This window comes from Squalius cephalus (assembly GCF_949319135.1).
Source record: "Squalius cephalus genome assembly, chromosome: 5".
NCBI lineage: Eukaryota > Metazoa > Chordata > Actinopteri > Cypriniformes > Leuciscidae > Squalius > Squalius cephalus.
The window spans coordinates 21,748,947-21,774,219 of NC_137126.1; the positions used below are offsets into that span (position 1 = coordinate 21,748,947).

At 39.9% G+C, this 25,273-nt stretch overlaps 1 protein-coding gene across 20 annotated transcripts in view; it reads left to right on the plus strand.

Moving 5' to 3' along the window:
• Positions 1-25,273, plus strand: part of mef2cb (myocyte enhancer factor 2cb) — a 121,067-nt gene that overhangs the window by 13,379 nt on the left and 82,415 nt on the right. For all 20 annotated transcript variants that reach the window (XR_013821389.1, XR_013821390.1, XR_013821391.1 and 17 more), the window contains one exon: positions 18,924-19,114. Coding sequence is in view for 16 of the 20 variants with exons in the window: in XM_079872928.1 (XP_079729054.1) it covers positions 19,061-19,114 (54 nt within the window). In the remaining 4 variants the exon portion in view is untranslated. The remainder of the gene's footprint in view (positions 1-18,923; positions 19,115-25,273) is intronic.

Consider the following 25,273-nt stretch of genomic DNA (forward strand, 5'->3'; position numbering starts at 1 on the left):
TCAGAGGGTCCTCTCATAGCCGTGCACATATACGCACACACACACACACACACACGAGCGGTCGTCCTCAGACCTGTCGTCTCTAGGAAATCACTTGGGATTAGGCTTCTGTCGATTCACAAAACCAACAGTGACAACATGGCCTTACACTTCTCTCAAAGAGGGATCAGCTCTCCACGTGTCACTCTGATTGGCTGAGCTACTTGAGCCGATTGTCAGAGGCATTTACAGGCACAGTTTGTGTACCCCTCCAAAGCACAAATGTATTGTCTTTAGGTTTGTCCTGATAAACACAAGGAAAATGTTTTTTATTTGCAGTTGTTAGGTAAATTACACTTTTGCGTGCAGTGTGATGAATGATTATTGATCTTCAAGTAAAGGTAGGCATTATGCACAAAAAAAAAAAAAAATCATGTAGTAATTAGTTTTAAGGAATAGTCATTAATCTAAACGTGCTCTAAAATAAGTCATAATATGTGTTTAAACCAAACATTTGGCACTATCTCCTAAGTTTCATGAGCTCAAAAAGAAAGACAGTCTTTATTTTCGTTGTAACTCTTCAGCAATAATAATAAAAAGTAATATCAGCCCGTTTTATTACACAGCAGTGTGTTAATTTTGAGTCAGTGAAGTCAAACATTTTCTCATTTCGTTTTTTCCATACTCTCTCTCAGCTTCATTTACTAGGCTAAAAATTAGTTTAATAAAGCAAATAAACCAGCTCCAGATAAGTCATTTTTACCCTCAAAGAGGTTATGATATTTGGCATTAGCTGAACGTACCCAGCGCGTACGAGTCCTGGTTTTTGCATAATGAATTTAACTTTGCTTCTGTCTCTATTTTGTAATTAGCAGTGACGCTTGGCAACTTTCTTTCTCGCTGTAAAGTGGAAGGTGGTGTATGGAGTTGATTCACCAGAGTGCTGCTCAATCACAGAGGAATAGTCCTGCCTTTGATGTTTAATTATATTGTGAAAAGAATACTTCTGCATAAAATTGCATTTTTCAGCTGAACGTTCTCTGTTCTAAAGATCTGCTGTGGGCTTACGTGGTATGTACCGAACACACAGTAATTATTATGTATGCTAAAGAAGTCTGCGTGTATGTGGCTGGAAATAGTTCTGAGAGTTGTGTATTTGGATGTGCATTTGCATGATATGAGAAAAACTATATTTTACTGTGTATTACACAAACAGATGATAGAAAGCTGTGAAGGATGGTAGAGGCTGCCACGAGGAGGCTGCGATGACAGACAAGTCAGTGTGCGTGCGTACACCGAATGAATGTGCGCAACATATCACGCTGCAAACATGAAAGAGGTGCTGCCCCCCCCCCCCCCCAAAAAAAAGAAAAGAAAAGGTGACTCCTGTTTCTTATAAACTCCTCTTCAGATTTGGGTGGTCTAGCAGAGAACCTTTTCTGGCCTTAAGCATCGAAACGCTTCCACTTTGGTCAGTATCGTAGGAAAACAGAGCACATTTTATGCTAGATAAGAGTTCACAGAACAGTAGAAACAGTTTAGGAAAGGGTACATCCCTGCATTCGAGAGCTCGTTTTATCTAGTCGTGCGTATTTGATGTAATCCAGCATTTTATATACAGAAAACGTATGTGTTTTATTGGCTGTTCCACTTCTGTTAGAGCTGGAGATTTAAAAAATCTGTTGTTTAAAACAGGTTCAGAGATTTCACACATTCTCTAAACGCACCAAACAGTATGATGATGAATATCACAGGTTCGTGACCCTTTGAAAGTGTCAAGAAGACCTTCGAGTAAAATTGCTAAAAATACACGCCTCGCGTATTCGGTCAGTTTTACTTGCAATCCTGTAAAAGTTTTCTTTAACCATCTCGGATCTATGTTTGCCGACTCCGTGCTTAAACGCATTGTTCCATGATAAAGCACGGTGTGTGCGCCTTGCTTGGCACACTGGTGGACTCGGGCCAAAAAAGCGACAAAAAACTTCAAAAATAAAATAAAAAATGAGAGACGAGTCGAGAAGTTAAGGGAGGGGAAAAAATGCTGAAATATTTTCCAGCAAATGTAATTTATCTTTGTCAGTGGGGCAGCATAGCCCAGTCATTCTGTAAGGCTCTCCGGTGAGAGGGGGGACAGAGGGCCCTCTATGCCCCAGCTTCACATAACATTCATAACCCCGACGTCTCTGTCGCCAAAGCTGCCCGTAGCACAGTGCCGTGTGGCAAGGCGTATATTTTTAGCAATTTACTCGAAGGTCTTCTTGACACTTTCAAAGTGTCACGATCCTGTGATTTTCATCATCATATACTGTTTGGTGCGTTCTTTTTTTTGGGGTAGTAAACACGGGCCACTGCGTCTGACAACTGACAGACGTGATTCAGATACGTTTGAACATAAAACGTCGGGAGGAAATAAGAGTTTCTTTTCATTAGTGTGAGGTTGAGGTGTTTCATTCAGCCGAGCTTGCAAAGACAGCCTCTCAGGCGGCTCGCAAGAGCAGCTTCTCACGAGCGGTGTCCTGCCAAAGCTGCACACGTGTGTCTTTCTGCAGTCATCTGCGCCCCTTCTCAACAGCGGCCTGTCAGCAGCGGAGGCTGAAACTTCGGGAAAAAATGCGTGCCGCGCCGGACACTCGAGATTCAAGGAAGAGAAAGAAAAAGAAAAGTCGTGAATACAGAAGGGGAGATGTGTCTGTGAGCCTGGCATTGTGACACTTAATGCCTTTATGTTTGTGGTGGCGTTTACATAGGGCCCTTCAGCAGGCTGTCACCCACCTCCAAAATAACCAATCAGACCAGCCAGTTTCAGCCATTGGCTGTCTGCTCTGTCTTAAATCGGATTTATTCCACAATAAATGATGGGTGCAATTAATTTTCGACTGTGTAGAGTGATATATTAGATTAACAGATATAGGGCCTATATATATATATATATATGCGCACACATTTCATTTTCTTTCTTTGTTTTATATCTAACAGTCAAGGAACTATCAGTTTTTTTCTTCATACTTATTCACCCCCCCACCGCTCCACAGTACACTGTTTACTTTGATGTATGACTTTTCTTCCAGTAGTTACTCCGAAGTACAGCCAATGATGTCATTAATTTTATTACAGATGCTCCATCTGGAAAAGAAGAGAATAAAAGAGAGAGATGGAGAGAAAAAAAAAAAAGAATGAGAGAGAAAGAAGGAAAGGAAATGTGCGGCACCGACTTGTATGCATAATTAATAAGACCAGCACTTCATTTGAAACTTCAGGGTTTGCTGGCCAGTGCAGGACGGGATGTGGAGCGCTCAGCTTTATATGGTGAAGTGTGGAGGTGGCTCCTTTCACCTGCAGCTGCTCTGTTACTGTCCCTCTGGAAAAACAAATAACCTTGTGCGTGCGTGCGTGTGTGTGTGTGTGTTTATGCCCGCACTCAACCCTGACAATGGCGGGAGCTCCTGTGACATGAGACCATGTGACGCAGGCGTGTCATTAAACTGCTTGCTGGCCCGTAGCCCACACTTCCTAAATGTTGCTGTCCCGCCAGAAATAGCTCAGCCATGAGATTGACTTTGTCTGCATGTGTGTGCATATGTGCGCCAGGGACTACGATTGTGAGCCTGCAGTATTGTTCAGGTTAAAATTGGTCACTGTCTTATTTTTGGATCAGAGCGGCTCACGGGTTATAAATAGACAAGGAAAGGAAGGGAGATACCTGCCGAGACTCTGGCGAGCTCTGTTGTCCCCCACCGCCTAATGTTCACGTTGTATCCTCTCTAAATCACGCTCTCCTTAAACAGACCTTTATATGTGTGGTTTTAACAGGAACTTATTAAATGGAAAATAGTCATATGACTATACGTTGCGACAGAGCTTTTAGACTGGTGTATGGTCTTCACGGTTGGTAAAGAGAAGAGAATAGAGAAAAAAAAAATGTGTGCGTAGGCACGGAGTGTAATCTAATAGGGCGATGTCCACATCATGGAATATTTTTAGAAGTGAAGTGCTAATTTAATTTCTTCATTACAAATTTGAGCTGTTTAGGAACATTTCCCACCTCCAGTAGATTTACCAAATTCAACGCCACTATGTGAAAATAGTTTCACTAAATAAATAATAATAATAAAAAAAAAAAGTGTTTTATATGAATGTGGATCTAAATTAACTGTTTTTATAAATTATTAATTGTTACAAATATTATTTATTATGACTCAGTCAATATGAGAACATTTGATTACACAAACAAACGTGTTTTAAGCGTTAGATCAAGTATACGTAGTTCCTTAAGATAACATTCATTAATGTAAATTATGCTAAAGATAAATTGCACGTTTAGTCTCTGTGTAAAAATCAGTGAATGAAAATTTCAAGGTACTTTGCTAAGCAAATAGTTTACTTTACATAATATTTCATTTGTTTTGAAAAAAGTTTGGGGTCAGACAATTCCAAAGTTTAAAAGTTTGGGGTAAGAAATTCTTACTTCAGCATGGATGCATACAATGAATCAAATGTGACAGTAAATACATTTATAATGCTGCAAAAGATTTCTGTAGTAATGGCTGCTGAAAGAAAATCAGCTTTACTAAATAAATCAAATATATTTACTACATTTTAAAATATATTAGAATCTTTTAAAATTGTAATTGTCACAATATTACTTTTGACTGTATTTTTTGATCAAATAAATGTAGCACTGCTGATTGTAATATAATATAATAAAACATTCAAAACTTTTGAACGCTAGAGTATATTTGATTAAAACAAACCTCCGTGTGAACAGCTCTGCACTTATGTCCCCAGCCCTGTTGCCAACTGTTAAGATTGTGAATTAATGATGTGGCATGATTGAATTTGACTCGGCAAACATTCCTGCTAGCTCGCCCCAGTTTCCCGCTGGTGTCTCTCTAGAGGGGTTGTGTATTGGACCTCTGGACTCTACGTTAGCACCTGTAGACCGCAGAGAAGCCTGAACATAGGCCTGACACCTTGGATAGATTAGAACAAATTTAGTTTGACGAGAATATTCTGAGTGGAAAAGAGGCGTATTACTTGCATCTGCATTATAAATGCGCAAACATTATCTCTAAAATATATAGTACTCAACCAATTACACTTTTTTTACTGCAATTTTCTGTTTCAACAACTTTGGATTGGTCCCACCAGAGTAGAGGACACACAAATGGACATAATTTCATTATATTGACATGGTTGCTTTTATCCACAGGTTATTGTTACCTAGGTCAGATTAAAAGCGCTGTGCTCTGCAGGCCTGTTAACGTAGGAGGTGTAATCTTATTAGATTCATCATCATCTTTCGCGAGAAAGAGGAACTGCTCTTGTCAAGCTTCAGTGCGCAGGTGAAGAAACCTCATGTTAATAAAGCGGCAGTTAGCCTATTTTCCTCTCTCCCTGAACTGGCATGTGCCGTTATATTAATGTGTTTATGACAGTTTAATTGGATAAGCAGGCCACTCGTAAAAAGCCTACAACTGTTTTTCGCTAAGGAAAGAGCAGACCTTTTTTTTCTCCACGTTCTGCTAGGCAGCCCGTCGATGACCCACTTCTGAGATGGTCGAGAAAACAAGGAAGAGCCGAGAACAATTTGTGGAGAATGACGGAGAGAGGGCAAAAAAAGAAGGTTAATTTTGTTGGGAAGTCGATTCGAAATCCTTTTTCACTTTCTCTCTTCCTTGTCCTGAACGCAGCCCACTTTTTTTTTCTTTCTCCAAGCTCCCCTCCAGCAGAATCGGAAAAGAGAAGGACTGGGAATGCTGGTGTGGATTAGCTTCCGATGCTTGGCTAGCCCCCTCAGTTAATTACATGTGTAATGAGTTGTTTATTTGGGATAATGCGCAGCTGGAACGTCTGCCTAACGCCGGAGCTGGGAGCAGACCCAGGGAGAGTCAAGGATAGGATAGGAGGATGGAGGAAAGAGGAGACAGGAGAAAGACAGTCCCCAATGTCGGCGCCAGAGCAAGGAAAGGGAGGCTCGGTAGGAGGAGGGGTGGGCATTCACATCCCATCTCAGGGTCAAACAGCCATAGGATTTTTCTCAGGGGTGGGGGCAAAAGAAACCTGTAAAAAAACATACAATGCTGAATAAGAAAAACAACGTACGGTGGAGGGGGGGTGGGCTGATGTGTGCCCAACAGTGCAGAAGGGAGTGGAAAAGTCCATGGGTGCAAGCGCAAAGGAGGGAGGGAGAGACAAGTTGTGCTATCATAAGCCGAGGGGGACAGCTGGGGTTATGTGAACGCTGCAGCTGGATCGGGAGCCGAGGGAGATCGCTTGGCCGATCCCTGTGCTGCCGAGTGGCTGGAGCCTTGAGAAAAAGCTTCGCTCCCTTCGCAACCTTCTGCAGGCTGCACTTTCCCAAACCCCCTAAAAACAAGATGGTGTAGATAAGCCTCTGGAAAACACACACACACAGACCTGATTTATACAACACCGGCTGTAAGCACTTGCTTTCACTTGTTTTCTTTTCCGCTCTTATCGAGTCAAATCGAGAAGCGGTCATTATTTAGCTAGAGTGAGCGATTACCATCAGAATAACAGCAATTACAAGAGTGATTATTTTTTATATAAATGCCTGAAAAAACAACATGTGATATGCATCTCACAATATTTTATTCTTCCTCTGAGCAGAGATTTTTCTTCTTTTTTTTTTTTTTGTTTGACTAGCATTTTTTTATTTTTTTTTCACCTTCATCGAGATGACTGAAAAGTGTGAAGCAGAAAAGTGAAGCCGTTTAATCCGGCTTGCGGTATCGGAAAACTTTTGCTGTCACTGTTTTCTGATCACATATAAAAAAAACAGGCCCGTCACAGCTGCACGACACAAGAAACACACAGTAAAGGAAGCTATGCAAATGCGTGCAACACTGACACACTACTGAACAACAAGGTAAAGCCTGAAAAAATAAATAAATAAGTAGTGAAATACACGCGCACACATCACACGCTACACATGGATACCCCTGTATGGAGGATTTGATAGGAGAATAAAAAAAAAAGGTACAAGTTGTGGAACATTTTCTTCGTGCACACAGGGGAGAGACTGAGATTAATTGCAGTGATGCATGGCAGGACATCTTGAATGTCATTGTGAGGCGGAAACAGAGAAAAAATTAAATAGTTGCACTTAAAAGGAAACTTAGCACTATATATATATATATTACGACTAAAATACATATCTTTGTGTCAACTAAAAATAGCTGACACAACAAAGTGGGAGGAGCTTGGCCTGACGGGTCCAGAAGCTTGTTGCTAAGTTAGTCCATTCAACATATGTGTGTGCGTATTATCAGTAAAAGTCGTGAAAATCGTATATTTACTCTTTTCCGTCCGTTCTTTCTTTCTCATCAAGGGTTAACCAACAGCGCTTTATCTGATCACACTAGCTCTGTGCTCTAAACCTCCCGTTCATGTTTGAGGTTTTTCTTTGAAAGTCCGGACCGTTTTGATTCACCGCAGCTGCGCTGACTCTTTAATCAAATGCTATCTTTTCACTGCTTTTGCCCCGTCTACCCTTCCCTCTCTCCCTCCCCTCCCCTTCCTCATCCCTTAACGCATCTTAATTGGTTGCTTTCTGTGACAAATTACGAGCGCGTGCTTTGATGAGGTCAGGCCGAGCCGGTACTGGAGTAACTTGTGCCAGCCCCTGGTGGTTCCCCTCACCACTACAAACGGGGGGTGGGAGGGTATGCGTCGGCATCCTGAAACCGTAATGAGAGACTGGGCCCGGGGCTGCCTGTTTCCCCTTTACAAGCTGTGAAGACACCAAAGGGGGGGTTGCAGGTATCTTAGCCAAAGAGATCCGCATTTTGAGACATGTTTTTTTAATATTTATTATATTTTTAAATATTGTTAATATAAAATTAAATTTATATTTATTTCATATTTATTTATATATCATAAAATGTATCTAAATATTTGAATGTTTTCTCATAATAATGAAACAAACATTTTTAAGTTATTTAAATACACACATATATGTGAATATGTGAACATATATATATATATATATATATATATATACATTTTTTAAGCAGTATAAATATTTAAATTTATATATTTATTTATTTACATTTTTAGCGGTTATGCTTTTATTAGCATGCTTACAGTGTGCTTTACTTTCATGTTTTTTTGCACAGTAAAAGTTATCTAAAATGAATTTCCTTTAAAGCATCGTTGCTACAGCCATACGCATTCAGATGGGCATCATATGACGTTGAATCACATCTCGATCTGTTTTTGAGCTTCCCGCCATGAGTGTTGCTTTTGTTTTAAATGACATGTCAAGTTAAAAATAACTCTTCTTTTAAAAACTTGTCTCAAAACCCCAGTGTGCGTCAAGCTGTTTTTCAACACATCTTATGTAAAGGCTCCCTAAGAATCATTTGGTGCACCTGAAAACAACCTAATCAAACAAGCCGACTAGTCATTCATGCAAACCTCCAACTAGTCGATTTAGTCCACATCCCTAGTCCTGCATAAAAAGACGTGAGGCCATAGAAGGAGTGAGTCAAGAAGAAACCGTTAGAGAGGAGGAAAGAGAGATAGGCGTCACCCAGTCATATTGGCACTCATGTTTAGACAAATGCTAACTGCAACAATTACAGTTTAATGATCCGCAATGTCAACAGCGTAGCAATGCTTCCAACAATCAAGCGGATCGGCTTGCGCTTAAACCAAACTGTGACATCACTTTGGAAAGCCGAGGACGGGGAGGGCGGAATAATGGCATAACATTTTGCAGCAGGAGATTTGAGATAGTGTCTGGGCTCACGTAATCTTCATCTCCTCTTCCGCGCTCTCTTCCTCCCGATCTGGGTTACTCGGTTTCCTCACAGAGCTTTGGGACCGGTGAGAGAGAAATGTGGAGGGTGAAAAAAAAAAAAAAAAGAGTCAGGTCAACATTTTGAAGGACATCTTTGCTGAATGGGTTTCAACTTCAAATCATGTTCTCCCTGAAAGATCTAAATGTGTTTTGTGATAAGTTTAGATGTCTTCAGGTCACCTCAAGGGGGGTCAGAAATGCCACGTGTGATGTTACGGTAGGAATTGATTCATTTCTCTGGTCAGTGTAGGTACAGCGAACAGTCATTTGGGAATATTGCTTTGTCAGTTGGAAACTGTGGCCCTGCGGTTCTCAGTTATATAATTTGCTTACAAGAGCAGGTCACAGATCAGTCAGAAGTATGTATTTGCATTGCTGAGTTTCCAACCATAAAAGCCACACCGCCCCGACAGACACCGACCAATGGCGACAATCACTAGATTGCAGTGTCACTTCTGAGACATTCCAAGACCTGACAAACATGTTCAATCGGTGAAAACAGCCGCCAACCAGCGCTGACAAAACCTGACGAATTGTTGGTTGCCTTTGATCAGCGTCTGTCGGTGCAGTGAGAATTTGCCTTAACGGAGAAACTGAGAGCTACATATTGCAGAATACTACATTTATATTATACATAAGAAAATGATACTTGAGATTACACATTTGATGATATTGCTGTATCAGACTGACCTTTAACCTTTTTTTTTTTTTTTGTTGCTTGTTTTTGACTACAGTGAAAGTGAAAGTAGCATCTGGTAACCAACTGTTTCATCATCATTACTGAAACTTCACTCATTAAAAGAAATTTCTCGCAATCACTGCCGATTGATCAGAGAGAGGTTGCTCAACTTCCCTTTTCCACCTTATCCCCTTGCTCCCCCATTCAACCGGCATCTTGTAAGGCCACTGCAAGAAGGAACCACAAAAAAAATAAAAAAATAACCTTAAACAGTCTTTAAATCAATGTAGTGAGATTTTTGTACATGAATTAAAAAAAAAAATAATCCAAAGAAAAGAAAGAGAGAGCGCGATGATAAGTGGCAAAGGAAGTATCTTGGCCCTCGCTCTTGCCTGGTGAGCCACGTTAGCCTCTGGGCTTAATTGAAGCCAGGAGGGAGCGTTTAATAATTGCTGTCAGAAGATCAAATTTAATTCTCTTTTCACAGGACCGCTGTAGGGTAGAGTGAAACAAATTGTCATCGGAGATTTCCAAATGAACAAAGCTTTTAATTAGTCTGATTAGAATGCCGTGGTACAGAGGGAGAAGAGGGGATGAAAAAAAATGCGCGATGAAATAATCAGAGGATCATCCGAGCATGCTTTCTGGTGTTGCAAGGGAAGGTCACATGACTTTGTCTTCCCTCCTAACTATCGCCCCCAACAACATGGCTAACATTACAATACATTGTCGTTCTCCGCTCATTATAGTAATTTTCTAGTGCGGAGAATGAACACCTAAGTTTTGACTCCAGAAGTGTACAGAGTAGTGGTTGCTGTGTCTGGGCTAGTTTTATAATGCGATAAAGTATGCATCTCTTCACTGCTGTTGAATACCATTATCATTCCTTTTTAGCATCAGTATGCCTGTTCACACAAAATTCAGTTTTCAACTAGAGTGACACTGCTTTCTATAAATGATCTGACTCTTACATGTCAGACAACAACTAGTGTGATACAATGTGAGACCAACTGTGCATTTGCGTCATATCATTTGTAACTTTATGGTGTTGACAAGTCACCATGTTTGGCAATTACTTTAGTCACTGTCAATATGGTTACAGACATATTCACAATTAAAAGGGGCTTGACTTTAGTTATTCATTTCTACCGACATGAATCAGTTAACTTCTGTAAGATATGAACAGAACAATTTGAAAGTCCTGTTAGTAAAAATGGTTGTTCATCTCAAACACTTCTGTGTGAATGTAGTCTTAGACTTTTTTTTTCTTTGACATGCTAGCGTAGTTGAACATTATTTCAGTTCTCCTTTCTTTCTTTAACTCTGTTCCACAGTACTAAGAATTCACCCAGAAGTCTGAGAGATTCTTTGAGGTAATGCCTTCGGCATACTGACCGATGAAACCACCCAAAGAAACCCACGCAATCTCTGTTTTGTGCCCAGCACAGGGCCATTGCCCTGTTCACGAGAAGACCGAGCCACTGTCAGGGCTGTTATTTCCCCCTTATTTCTTTACTAACAGCTGGCCGACCAGAACAGGACAGTGATCAGACACCATTCACTCAGTATGTGTCTGTCATCTGAGCAGCTGGTTTCAGCGTACCTTTCAGTTACAGTTGACATAGTATGTTGTGCCATGCTTTTCTTGGGCCAGTAACCAATCGCTAATTGAAAGATAGCTCTCACCTTCCCTGGTTCTGGCTTTAGTGGGCCACACTTCCCTGTTTACTGACTTCATGAAGGATGCAACTGCTGTTAACACCCTTTCATTTTGTTTTCCACTGTTGCGCTTGGTCACGTGCCGCCATATGAAAGACACTTTTTCATCTGACCTTGCACCGAATATCCTTATTTCCTTGTTACAAAGTATTAAAAAAGCAATAAGTCAAATTAGTAAGAGACAAAAAACTTTTTTTAAAGAGCAGTGTGGCTGTTGTAAAGTGTAAGTTCTTTATGCACTTAAAAATGTTGTACTTTAAAAAGAAAACAAATCGCATAATGTCTGAGTAGGTACCACATTTGAATTTGAACTTACTTTGCGACCGTTAAAAAAGTATGTTCTATATAGTATGAATGTGGGTAGTATGAATGAAATTCGGACGCACTGCATCCGCCATGTTGTTTCTGTCATGTGACCTACCAGCGTCAGTTGCGTAGCTTCATTCCGATTCATAAATCCTCTCCCGTGGCCTCATGTGATAGTAAAAAAATGGGATAGTTTTTCGTATACTATATCCACCTTACAAATGATGAGTGCCGCCATGATGGATTCTAACTTTGTATGATTTCTTATTTGTATGCTGTCCTGTTCTGGTCTCCATTGTTAAAATGGAGTAAAAATAGCGACTGAATTAATTAAACAGAAGCTTTTTGAACATTACTAAAACTTAAAATGAGCGCAGAGTTAACACACAAAATTCCTGGAAGGTACGTATTTTGAGCACCAGCACATCTGAAAAGAATGTCCATATAATATAATGCGCCCGATCGGGATCTGTATGTAGGATATGAGCGCCAATCTGTTTGTCTGAATGTAGTTAAACTTTGACGGGTGAGCTGACAAAAGATGGTCATTGCGACACTGTAAAGTGATGGCACTATGGAGCCGAGTGCTTTTTTATAACCATGTTAACAGGTTTAACATCACATTATCAGCTCGGAAAATGCGCTAATTTGACTAGAAACACTCGAGACTGAAAATATAAAGCATAATTTCACTATGAGTCGGGCGAGACTTTCACGGTCAAGAAAAAGGTGGATAGTATGAATGTATTCGATTTCAGCGTTTGTTTTTGAGATAGAAAAGATTTACATGTTACTGGAAAACGGCTCAACATATGACTTTAAGTAGTAGAAAATGGTGGTGGTGATTTAAATCTGGATTCAAACCATATAATGCTGCATGCAGTGTAAACCTACAAACCTGACAAGAGCATGTCATATTTATGTCTTACATGATTCTATGCCAAGAATTTTAGCTGTTTTGACAAAGAGAGGGGAAGTCAGAGGGGCCGGCGTGTTATTTTAAGGTACATGTAGAACTATTTAAGTAATTAGCTGTTGATTCCTGTAGAGACAGAAGGAAGGTATTGCAGCAGAGTCCTGAAAGAGTGCCCTGTATCACATAAATAAATCCCTCCACCCAATGCCCTAATCTAGCAAAGCACCTGAAAAGAGCTATTCACTAATCACTGCAAAAACAGAAAAGCAGTTCATCTATAATTTTACACTTTTGCTAATAAAATCTCACATTTTGAAAATGTCTCTCTTCATCTCTGCTCTTATTTTCCTTTGGGTTGAAATGAGTTTATGAAGAAACAAATGACTTGCATGGTTGACTTGCAAAATAAGAATGGCTGTGAAATCAGTTTTACCATCACAGAATGAGGTTGTTTTGTGTGATGAAATCTAATAATGTGGATGCAGTGATTTTTCGACCATATCCGCTGCAAGTGTGTTTGTTAAGCTTTGTCATTACATTTTTGGCCATCACTAAGTGCTTAAAAAATACAAACTACAAGCTGTGTTTTTTTTTTTGTTTTTTTTTGTCTGGAGTTGCATCAGTGGAGGCGGTTTGTTTACAGTCAGCTGTGGCTCAAGCCCTCAACTCTTTTTCTCTCTATTCTTCTCTTCTTTTTTCTTCTTTTCTGGCCTGGAGAAGGAAGCACAGGAGTTTTGGTTCCCATTTTGTGTACGCTGGAACAGTTTAGGAAAGGAAGCACCTTTACACCTTTGATTGTCTGTGGCTGCTGATGTCATATCCTTCCACCATTCTGTGTGTGTGCATGTATGTTTCCTGTCACTATCCAGTCATACAGTGGGGGTGTAGATGACCATGGAGGAGCCCAGATAGACACTCATGCTCCCTAACAATAATGAGATTGTGTGTCCTACAGTAGCTTTTAATATGTTTTGATTACTTTTCTGCATTAAATGTCCAAATATTAGTATCGAACTGTAAACGTAAGCAATATGCTATCTGAATTGCATCATAGTAAAAGAGAGTTTAACATTTGATTTTTTTTTCTGCTGATCCACAGAATTAATTGTAAAAATTGTATTTTGTATTTTTACATCTATATTGGAATAATTGTCACACAGTTTTACAATTACTTTAAATGTTTTCTTTACTTTTTTCATCAAAAAAAAAAAAAAAATTATTACATAAATATTTCTTTTATATTTGTTTCTTAACAAAAAATTGCAACAAACTAGAAATGATATAGCTGCCTTTGATCTCTGTATTTGCTCAGAAAACAATTTGATACAATATGTGTAAGATTTTTAGTGGTACCACATTTCTGTCAATTTGCCGAAAGTCAGCCTTGTAAAATGAAAATATACCTAGATAGTATGTATCGTTGTAGCTCAGAAAAGTCTGTCCCTTTTATTCAAATTTTAAAGTCCACATGCAGTCAAAATGTTGTACACACTTTTTACTGTGTATGTGGATTTACCAGCACTCATTAAGATCTGTACTGCCAGGGTTCCTCCCACACTGATCCTGATCTCAGGTTCAGGTCAACCATCCTGTGTCTTTTCCACTGCCAAGATTTATGGGCACTCATCAGCTTCGTCCCTCAGGCAGACTCTGCCACACTTAAGAAGCACTGGCCATAATGACTTTATACAGACAATAGGCTGTTAACTCTCTCGCTATGGGCTCCCTGCCCCGTTTTAAGTGCAAACCAAACAGCCGCACCTAAATATGTACACATAAAAATATGTGTGTAAAAGAAAAAAAAACATGGGAGTAAATAAATATTATTTTAGTTTCAATGATTACAGCATGAACATTTCTTAAGATTAAGATGTGGTAAAAAGTGTCACATCCAAGAAGGTTCAAAAGTGTGCCATTGTATTCAAATTATTCATAAGACACATATTAAAAATTGGTGACCCCTTCAAGGAAACGGCAGTTTATTTTAAAAGAGTGAGGGTTTATTTAATGTATCATGCACCTCCTAAAAGGTTTACTTTTTGCCCATAATATGTTATTTTAAATCTTCGCGACCACATTTCCCCACGAGGATAGAGGATACTGCCCTTTTTTCAAACACACACTAGTACCAAATGTCTTGCAGATGTTCTGTGAAGAAAAGAAAAGAAAAATGGGGAAAGTGGAAGCGAGAGAGTTTACAAAGGGTGGCAACATAGTGCTGAGGTCGATTTCTCAAAAGATCAGCTCCTGTCTGATTGTAATAATAACATACAGATGACTTTAATGTGGTGGGAGTCAAACAGCGCTGCTCTGTAACCCCCCTGTACCTTACAGATTGCGCCAGATCTCAATAAAAGCGAAACCTGCCAGAGTTGTATATCTCATCAAAACAAGTGTTTCATTATCACATACAATCTCTGTACTTTTTTGTGTGTGGTTTTGTTTTTTACAAATTTAATTCATGGTATTTGCATCTTAATCATTTTTCATTCTCAACACGAGACCCCTTAGAGAAATAAAAAATTGCTTTGTTTCTTTTTCCCCTAACAAAATTATATCGCTGAGCACAGAGAAGTAGTCATATTCACTTTATTAAGACTTTGACAATACAATCGCGTGCAAAATATATATACTTTTTTTTTTTTTTTTTTTTACAGTGGAACACTAGGGACCGAGCCGACCCAGAATTGTGCCTGTTTATGAACGTACTCATTGCCCTCACAGTTCCATTTCTTAAAAGGAGAGAGAGTAGGAGAGAAAGAGAGAAAAACACACAGCACCTCATTACATATCAGTCCCGGCACCCCCACCTCTCTCTCCTTTTCCCCCACGATTTCTCCTTGTTCCCCCACCACCCTTGTGCTCTGTGGCAGAGAAAGAGGGGCATGGTTAACAGATGGGAGGGTGGACGGCAGCCTCTCCTCCCTTTCCTCAAGAGAGACTTGCTCACATATTTCTGCTTTTCCTTTGGTTTTCTCCCTTCGCTCATGTTTGCTCTTTGTGCTCTTGCTTTGAGTCCAATATATCAATTGAGAAAGGTTGTGGGTTAACTTGTCTTATCTCTCCCTCTCTGTCCTGTAGCATCCCTCCATGACCTTTCAGCCCTTGGTGATGACCCCTCTTCCAGGCTTTCTTCTGCCTGTCACACTATGCCAAACCTGTCCTGAGCTTCTTTTGGGGGAGGGATCTTTCTGGCCCTTGACTATCTCTCTCCCTCCCTCTCTCTCTCTCACCCTTCCCATATGGTTTGGCTGTGGATTAGTGAATTGGCTTAGCATGGCAGAGAAAGCCTGTTAGTAGTCCCTCTCCGCCTCACTCTTTCTCTCTCTGGTATAATTGCACATATAAGCTTTAAAACCTCCTCACACACATATTTGACATAGCATTTGTTCCTGTGCTTTCGGCAGGATTCAGCCACACTTGTGCATCAGACATATATGATCAGATATTGGATGAGAGTCGAACCTTATTTACATGTAAAGCGCCACTGGCTACTGATCAACCACAGCTTGCCTGCACTGTAGTTCGGCTTTACTGGTGTAAATTGGATTGTGCTCATCTGTGGTAATCTGAAAGCAGATGAGTGTGAGCATGTGTACATGTGAAGGAGGGGATGATGTAGAGAGAGAGAGAACTTTATGCTTTATGCCCGGAACACATTGTGCGATTTTGGGCAGTCCCAGATGAAAGATGACCAATGGTGGTGATTTTTGTGGTCGTGGCTCCTAACGATGGTCCTATGTCATACAGTAAGAGAGGTTCAAAGACGGCCGTTGTCGCGGTCTTGCGACCGAAGATAGCCTGCGATAATTTTCTGACAGTGTCATGAAACATGGCACTAAAACTTAAAACTACTTACCTCAAGCTCCATTTGCAAAATCGGCATGCCAAGTTGGCTTCTTTTCCCATAGCCATGACCGCCTCTCCATATTTTCCTCTTTCGCTTCCTCCTTTTTTTCCAGCGCACATAAAAACCACAATTGCCAAAGTGCGATAAATCTTGCTCTATTTGTTTACCACTAGCACATGCGTATTACGTTTTATTCGTCTGTACTAACCTGCGTTCTTCTATACTAACCTACTTGCCTATTAGCCTAGCCATTACTTCTATACTAGTAATGATCTTATAGGATTGCTGAAATCGCACAGTCTGTAGCAGGCATTAGATAAAATATCAAAACCTCGTCACATTAATTTAACATTCTGACAATAAATATATTGTCAGAAATAAATAAACAATAAATAAATAAATACAAATGTATTTAAATAGTTTAAAATCGTTTATTTATGTGTATTAATCTGGATGTATATATATATATATATATATATACTTTTTTATTTTTATGTTTACTTTTAGGTACAAATAAAATGTTGTAATGCTTTTAAAATAATAACAATACTGCATTGTTTGTTTGTTTGTTTGTTTGTTTGAATGTGTCCAAAGCTGTATGTGAGGTTATTGCAAAAAAAAAAAAAAAAAAAAAACCTTAAAAAATAGAAATGAAAGAATGAATGAATGGTTTTAAAAAGTGAAGTTCTATCAAGGTCAATCATCATGTTTGATATTTTGTCAACTCTTATGCTATAAAGTTCATACTTTAATAATTGTTGGTGCCACTGTAAACAGGAATCAGTGTCTAGATGAAGCCCATTAAAAAATGTTTAAAATGACGTAAGGCACAGCAGGTCCATGTTGAGACTGTGGCGTGGTTGTCTCGGGCATTACGGACCTGTCGTTATCAATGAGGAAGCTCCTCTTGGATTCACAGCCAAAGACCCTGTTTTGATTGAGTTAACTACTTAATCAGCTTTCAAATGCGAGCAGCGAAACCGCACTCGGTGACGCCAGGTTCTGCTGGCTGCACAGTAGGTAAATATTTACACGGACGTCCAGTCATTATTACTAGCTTGTAGTCGAGTTGTTTTGCTCCTTGTTTTATGTCTTTTACAGTGGTCCTCTAAACAATCATCAAGCCGCTTCGGATTTCGCCACATACACATTAAGACGTGCTCGCTAACAGTCCAGCTAAGAACTTTTAGTGAAGTACAGAGCGCTCTTGTTTGTATGCTAATAGAGTGTAATCTTATTCACAGTTATTATTAGAGACAATGGAAAATACATTATATCAACATCAGCACAAGGATGTATTTATAGCGAAGAAACTATGTATTTAACAACTTTATTTCAACAACACCAAAGGAATCCAACAATTATGTGTGGAATTTCATAGATTAGCAGCATCCTATGAAATGAAGATGGATCTCAGCCAATGAAATTAGAGTTTGCTTGCGGTTTAACTCATATGACATGGAAAAGACTCTCGAACACTTTCAAACCCCTACTCCACCCATAAACACTTGATTATTAATAAATGAGAGAAGCATGGCAGCGCGGAGAGAGACGTGAGAAGCGCAGCGTATCCTTTAGGTGTATCTACATCAATGTTCCTTGCTTGCTCTGGCAGGTGAAATCTGGTTCAGAAAGAAGAAAAAGAGCCAGAGAATAAAGCGAAAGCAATGGAGGGCTTTTAACGTGACACCACTGACAGCTTTACTGCATTACAGAAAGCTTAAATAATGGGACGCTCATTTGCATAACGAGGGACGTTATCACCTCTACTGTCAGAATAAAACACAACAACACTTCTGCCGCTCCTCCCAGAGATGAATCGGGTTGGCCTACTTTACGGCACCAAAGAGGTGCGCACATGCACACAAACACTGGTGCGCGCACATGTGTGTTCTGTGATCGCGAGCTCTCGCACTGTGTGGATCTGAGCTGTGAGCACTTTATAGAAAGCCTGGGTTAGCTTCTCGGGTGAGGGCAGCCTTTCAAAAGGCTCAGCGGGAGGGCCCGATAAAGGCCCCGCACACCTTTTTCCCTGAGAGACGGAGAGCGGAGCGAAGCCGTTACGTGACAGCGGGATCGTATTCCAGAGCGGGTTTGACGAGGGCTAAATCAGGATGGCCCAGGTTTCCATTCAGGTTCTTCTTCAGATCTTATGATACGTGGATAGTGAAGCCTCGTCGTTCGGGGCACCGTAGCTCAGCCACAGTTTTGTTGCGTTCACACAAAATTTCAGCTAAAAGGGAAATACAAGTGTGTTCGTTCAGCATGCTAGTGACAATTCTATGCAATGTTACACCGCTGTTGTTTAGGAAAGCGCCGCTGTTTGTCGTTCAGGCGACAGTAAACGTTACACTGCAAATGATTAGAGTTGTTAAGTTAGTGGCACTTCCAAAACACTGTCAAATTCTCTGTGACTGTAGAGAGAGCATGACAGTGCTGTCTACCCTCATAGTCGCAGCCGAAGCGCGAGAATCTGATTTGCATGATATTGATGGCAGAAAACAGCGCTGCCTCGAAACGTCTACGGATTCTTTTGTCTTTATTTGCTGTCCCATGTGGCTCAGACTCTGCCTTTCCCTGTTTTTTTAACGTTGCGGTTTTGCCATTTTTCATCTGACTTAATGCCTTTCTCTCTCTCTGCCTTTCACAGGTACAGCTACTGGAATCTTTGAAGTGAGCGGAGGAAGTCAAGAGAAGAAAGCCTGGTTTGAAGAAATCGCAAGCAAAAACAGAGGGACAAAAGAATAAAGTTCATTGGTGAAAGAGAGAGACGAAAAGACGGGGACAATGGGGAGGAAAAAGATTCAGATCACACGGATTATGGATGAACGCAACAGACAGGTGAGTCACGCTGACCAGAAGGAGCCAAAAACGAACTCTAGACAGCTTCCTTCACAGAAGTTTGATGGGTTATTTCGAACTAAAATAGACTAAGTAGGTGGTGTGCGCACGCTAATTGTCGGCGTCCTCGCACGCTGCTTACTGCTGTGGAATATTACTTTAGCAGGGGCTGGGTGGGTGGAGAACACAAACACACAGAGATGGCAATGGTGGAATGATGCCACATGCTTCAGGGCTTTAGGTGGAGTCAACACAGAGGTAAAAGATGGCCCTCCAGGGGCCCTTCCTGCCTTAGCTAGTAGTTTTCCTCTTCAACTCGGCTCTCAGATCATTGAGATCCTGTTCATACTAATATAAATTGTAAATTCTAATAAAAAATCTGCTGTTATAGCTGTTAAATAGCTGTTTTATGCCGGACTGGTAGGTCTCCAATTCTGGCCAAGCTGGTTTTCAGCTAGTTTAGCTGATTGGTAAGATGGTTTTCTAACCAGCAGACAAGTGCCCAAAACCCCTCTAAATCCAGCAAACTAGACCAAACCAGCTTTGACCAGTTTAAGCTGTTTTCTTCTACATGGATGACACTAAAATCTTAAAATAATTAATTTGGCTTTTTGTGTGTGTTAGTGGTCTTCAAATTAATTCTGTTAATGCATTCACATTTGAACAATTAGAAAAACGTTCTGTTTTGTATCTCCATTCCTCTGGCCGTGAAACAGAATCAAGTCAGGAACACACAAAAACAGGCAGATATTATGCATAGCAGATACTGTAGTTGTATTGATCGTATTGGTGCCAGTTACATAGACGCTTGTTTTACTGCAAGATCAATAAATGTTATTTAGGCTTGACATTTACATTTGTCCCCCTTATATAAAAAAAAAAAAGTCAGTAAAGCCTGGAAAGCAGTTTGCAGTTTGACAGAAAGTAACCTTGACTAGTTTCAGGTTGTTCTATTTGTCTTCTGTGTTGTAACTTGACTCTCTAAAAACTCTCTGAACAGTCAACCAGAGTCCTCACATCCTTTCACAGGATGACACTTTGTCACAGAAACAGACATTTGTAGTTCCTCAGTCTGGTCTGGAGAAAAAAAAAAATGATGTGATTTTGGGAAAAGGACTTGACTAACAGTTGATATGACTGAGTGAGACCATACTGCTGCAGTTAATGGCTGCTGTCTGGACCTTGGGTGGGTTGATCAATTATTGAAGATAGTCTGAGGGCCTGAGGAGAAGTGGAGGAGAAAGTGAGAAAAAAAAAACGGGTGAGGAAAGTAATGGGCGTGTCAGCCGGAGCAGACGGAGGGGGCACAGTGGCATTAGTCATTCAGTACTTGTGGGTTGAGTAAGTTCTCCCCCTTGAGGAAACCAGAGGCTCACATGCATGTGGGCTTTCATGCCAAACGCTGAAAGAATGAGTCAAGGTACTTCTCAAACCAGAAACTTCTCTGTTCTCTGTTTCTGTTGATTTCGAAAAACCAACAAGTTTTGATTTTAACAAGGCATCATATTGAATTTGCTTCTGAGTATAACATACATATATAGTTTGAATTTCAAAAGTTTGTTTATGAAAAATAAGTCTTATTGGTGATTGTATGTGCGCTAATGAGTCTTTATGCAGCTATTTTCCATACAATGACCATTCATATCTCCAAAAAGTACAAGAAAAGCATCATAAAAGTAGAGAACCAGTGATATTTTGTGTCATTGGTCCCTAAAATGTGTGATGGGAAGATTATAATATATCTTATATTTCAGTCCCACACAAATCAATTGCATTCATTTTATTTAATTGTTTTTTGTAGTTCATTTATCTATTTATTTATTTATTAGAGCTTAACACATGCAGTCACTATCAACCGATATTAAATGGAAAAGAACTGCATTCATGTTCAAATTTCTCCATTTTTCATCCTCAGAAAATATAGTGAGACCATAGTGACAGAATTTTCCTTTTCAGGTAAATGTTTTGGTTTTACATAACCTTTCAATGCTCTGAGACACAGAGTTTCGAATCATAAACACAGATGAAAAGGAAAGGAGGAAAGAAACGGAGAGAAGTGGGGGGGGGGGGGGGGGGCTGAGGTCAGGATGTTTTTGGCGAAGCTATCGGATTGCACAGAGAGCATCCTGTCTTGGTGTTATCGCTGTTCTCCTCTCCTTCTCTCTCTCTGTTTCTCTCACTCCCCCTTAACCAGACTTCAAGATCAGAGATTGATACAGGAAGGACACCTGATGAGAGTCAATGCCACAGATTTCCAGGTCTTGGGATAGAAAAGAATAAAGTAGGGGGACAAAGGAAGAAAACAGCGACATTTATTTCCTTTTGGCCAGTTTCTTTAAATATGGTTGAAATTAAGCATTTTATACTAATTAAGTAGCTACTTTTGTTCTGTGAATGTTCAGATGCGTCACACTGTGTGGGATTGACCTCTTGGCACACTACATAAATAAACTTCTAAGCTGCACGATTGCAGTGTTAAGGGATAATGGAGTAGATAACATTTTAAATTTGTATAATTATTTGTAATGCATTACTTATTAAACACAGAAACCCTAGAACATGACATTTATCCTTTTGCCCAAATTCGTCATACTTTTGTATGCTTAATGTCTAGTATGACCACATCGTTAGCCATATGTCAACAACTTTAATAAAAAGCAATGCCAAAACATACTGTGGCCTTGCAAAGTGATAAAAATAAGCTCATAAATTCTCTAGAGAGGTTTTGGTCAGAAGATGCTTTGCTGAAAACATGCATCATAAATTGTTGAGTATTTATAGACTATACACCATGTTCGACAGCTGGCACAAGGGTTATCATTGACTCTTGTCCTCTTGCTGCCATTCATCTGGGGCTGTGGCAAACAACCCGCTTCATTGTATTACAAGAGAACCTTGAAGACAGACATCACAAGACAAGAATGGGGGACCTTTGACTTACAAAGGGTTTTTTCATTTCTATTTTGCTTTTTCTCTCCCCTCTAGCTCTTAATGTGTTGAAGACGTGGCTGGGGCTGTGCATATTTTCACTTCCTCTTTAAGGAAATCTTTCCATACTGAAGCCAAGTAAACAACAGACTGCTTCAATGGTGTTACCTTAAGCACTGCATTCTTGAGATGTTTGCTCTTTCTCATTTTTTTTTTTCTCATTTTTTTAAATTTTTTATAGCTGCTTCATTTTTTTGTGGAAACTGTACATAAATTATTTTAAAAAATATGTTTGACCCCAAACTTTTGAACAGTAGTTTATATGAAATTGTTTTTTTTTTTTTTTGTTATCCCTAACCCTATGTAATTCATCTGTACTTAATATTATTGCATTTACTTTTTATTTAAAAAGTATTATCTTTTTTATATATATATATATATATATATATATATATATATATATATATATATATAAAAGTTTTATTTGAATTGCATTAATTAACCGCTAAGAGCTTGAATACACTTTAAAAACCTAAACCTAATCGGTCTATAAAAATCATTTTTTTCAAACATTTAATGTCTGAATGCTCAAACATTGTTGGCCCAGCTGTCGTCTCCCATCATTTCCTTGCTGATATCACCTCTCCCAGATTGGCAGCTTCCCTACGGCCCACCCTGTCTCTGGCGCCATGCTTATGGGCACAAGGCCTCAGCCGCCCTGGGCGGCCACTTTGGCTGCCTATAGCCCACCTCCTGAAAACACTTGCGAAGAGCAAGGCTCCTCCAGCAGGCCTCCCTGGCTTTGACTAGCTGCCCAGAAGCTTAGACAGAGGGCATCAGTGTGAGGAGCCTGGCTTTCTTCCCCTCAGCCACTCAAACACTTTCCTGGGCACGTCACATGAAAGGACCCCCTGTGTCATAAAAGTGTTAGCCACATCGCTAACAAGAGCATGCTTACTGACTCATTTTCACACTGCTGAATACACAGCGTACACTTACAGGCACATTTGAGAGAGATGAATCTATCTAATAATTATTTCAAATTCAATTTTATTCAATGCTGATTCTTCTGCCATGATGGCAGGAGAGGCCGGGACATAGTGTCTGATGTTGATAAGGGCGAAAAGGGCGATGAGAGATTTGCTTACTTCTACATTGTTGATGTTGACTTGTCTTGGAACATAAAATCAAACACATACAGATGATTGTCTCGTAGACTCGTCTACGAGTCTTTAATGCCGTCTTGTTATTGTGCAGCATTGAACAAATATTTGATATGATATAAATATTAAGTGGATATACAGTGACATTTATGGTTTTACAATACTTTTCTATTTGAAATAATTTCATCAAAGAATCCTGAAAATATCACAGTCTCCACAAAAATGTTAAGTAGCATGTTTTCAACATTGATAAAAATATTAAATATTTCTTGAGCACTAAAATCAGCATATTAGAATGATTTCTGAAGGATCATGTGACACTGAAGATGGGAATAAATTACATTTAAAGTAATAATAAAATAAAACACTTTTTACTATATTTTGATCAAATAAATGCAACCTTAATGAGCATATCTTACTGACCAAATTTGAATAGAAGTAATAAGAGAAAATTTCATTGTAATTTTGTCATTTTCGTTTACTTGAATAGGACATGAAGGGAATTATGATGGTTTACAAAGAGCAAAAAGAACAATGACAAAGATTACATTTTGGGATTTTCTTCAGCAGAAAGGCTCAATAAATATGGTCAGTAGTTACTTCTGTGTTAGAAATCAGGTTTCTGGAAGTCTCCGTATGGTGGAAGTTCATTCAGAAGTACGTACTTTAATTGGGGCTCAACATGCATGTGGTTGTCACCCCTCTAACTGACTTGGCAAATGCAGGCACCACACGTTCAGTAGGCTTCTGTTACCTTTCTTTTCATCTCTGCCTCATGATGGTGTGATGGCATGGAGACGGTGCTTGATTCAGCCACCCATGACAACAGAGGCGTCTCTCCAATCAACAACAGAAAGGTGTAAAACAGTTTGAGTAAAATTAACAGCAAGAAAATAATGAGGCCCTCTGGGTATCCCATCACCCCTTGCTCTCCCCTCCACGATTCCCACCTTTCTCTTGTGATCGTTACCTCTGAGCCTGTCTCCTCACGAAACACGCTGTGCGTGTTTTTTCACTTTTTCATCTGTCTCTCCCTCTCTCTCTCTCTCTCTCTCTCTCTCTCTCTCTCTCTTCTTTATCTGCTTCTTCACCAACATCATCGGGAAAATTCCTTTGCTTCCGCGAAGTGCAACTTCTCCAAATTTCTCCTCTTAGAATTGATCTTCTTAAAATTCTTTTGTTCCTCTTACACTAATTGTTATTCCACTTTTCTTCTCATTATTCAGAGCTTTTCTCATTTTCATTTTTTCACCCAGGTTTTGTTTCTTATTATGTTTCTGCTGATGACCTTCAAAACATTCTCTTTGTTACAAGCAAGTGATACTCATTGAGGCTTTGAAAGCGATGTGCTGAAATATCGCATGACTTTTAAACAAATTGTGCTGCGGTCAGTGTAGCTTAGCATAAACTGTGTGTTTGTTAACACAAAAGCAACCTCTAAAATATGTTTAGAAAGGGAACAGAGCAGAATTTTTCTTGGTCACACATATAAGCTTGATGTCTATTGTCAATACAACCCCTACTGTGAGACTTTACTGATTCATACAGTATATCATGAAGCGTGAGCGGGGAGATTTTGGGGTGCGTGGGTCGCATGGATCATGGTTCAGGGGCAGATGGTGACAAATGGACATTCATCCTCCCTGTCTCTGTCCTCTAGAGGAACTCCCCAGGGGGAAAAAATGCACTGGAGGCGGGAAGCAGAAGCGAAGCCATTGTGAAGGGGAAGCTGTCAGGCACTTCCTGTTATGAGAGGAAATGCATACAAATGTGCTTCCTGACCTCCCCCCTCTGACTCCCCCCCACCCCCACACACACACCAAACTCAGGCTGGGAATCAGACCTTTTCTCTCCTTTCTCCTTTTCATTCTTTCTGTTTGGCAGTAGAAAGTGATTCTCAGTCCTTTGAACAGCAGTTCAAGCTCACATTACATGCGCAACGGCGCATTTACGTCTAGGCAGTTTGTTTGTCACTCATGATAAGAATGTGCTCACATGATAAGGGCTTCACACTCCTGTGGTCTACAGGTTCAGGGTTCGAAGACACAAAATCGTGATTGTCATGAAC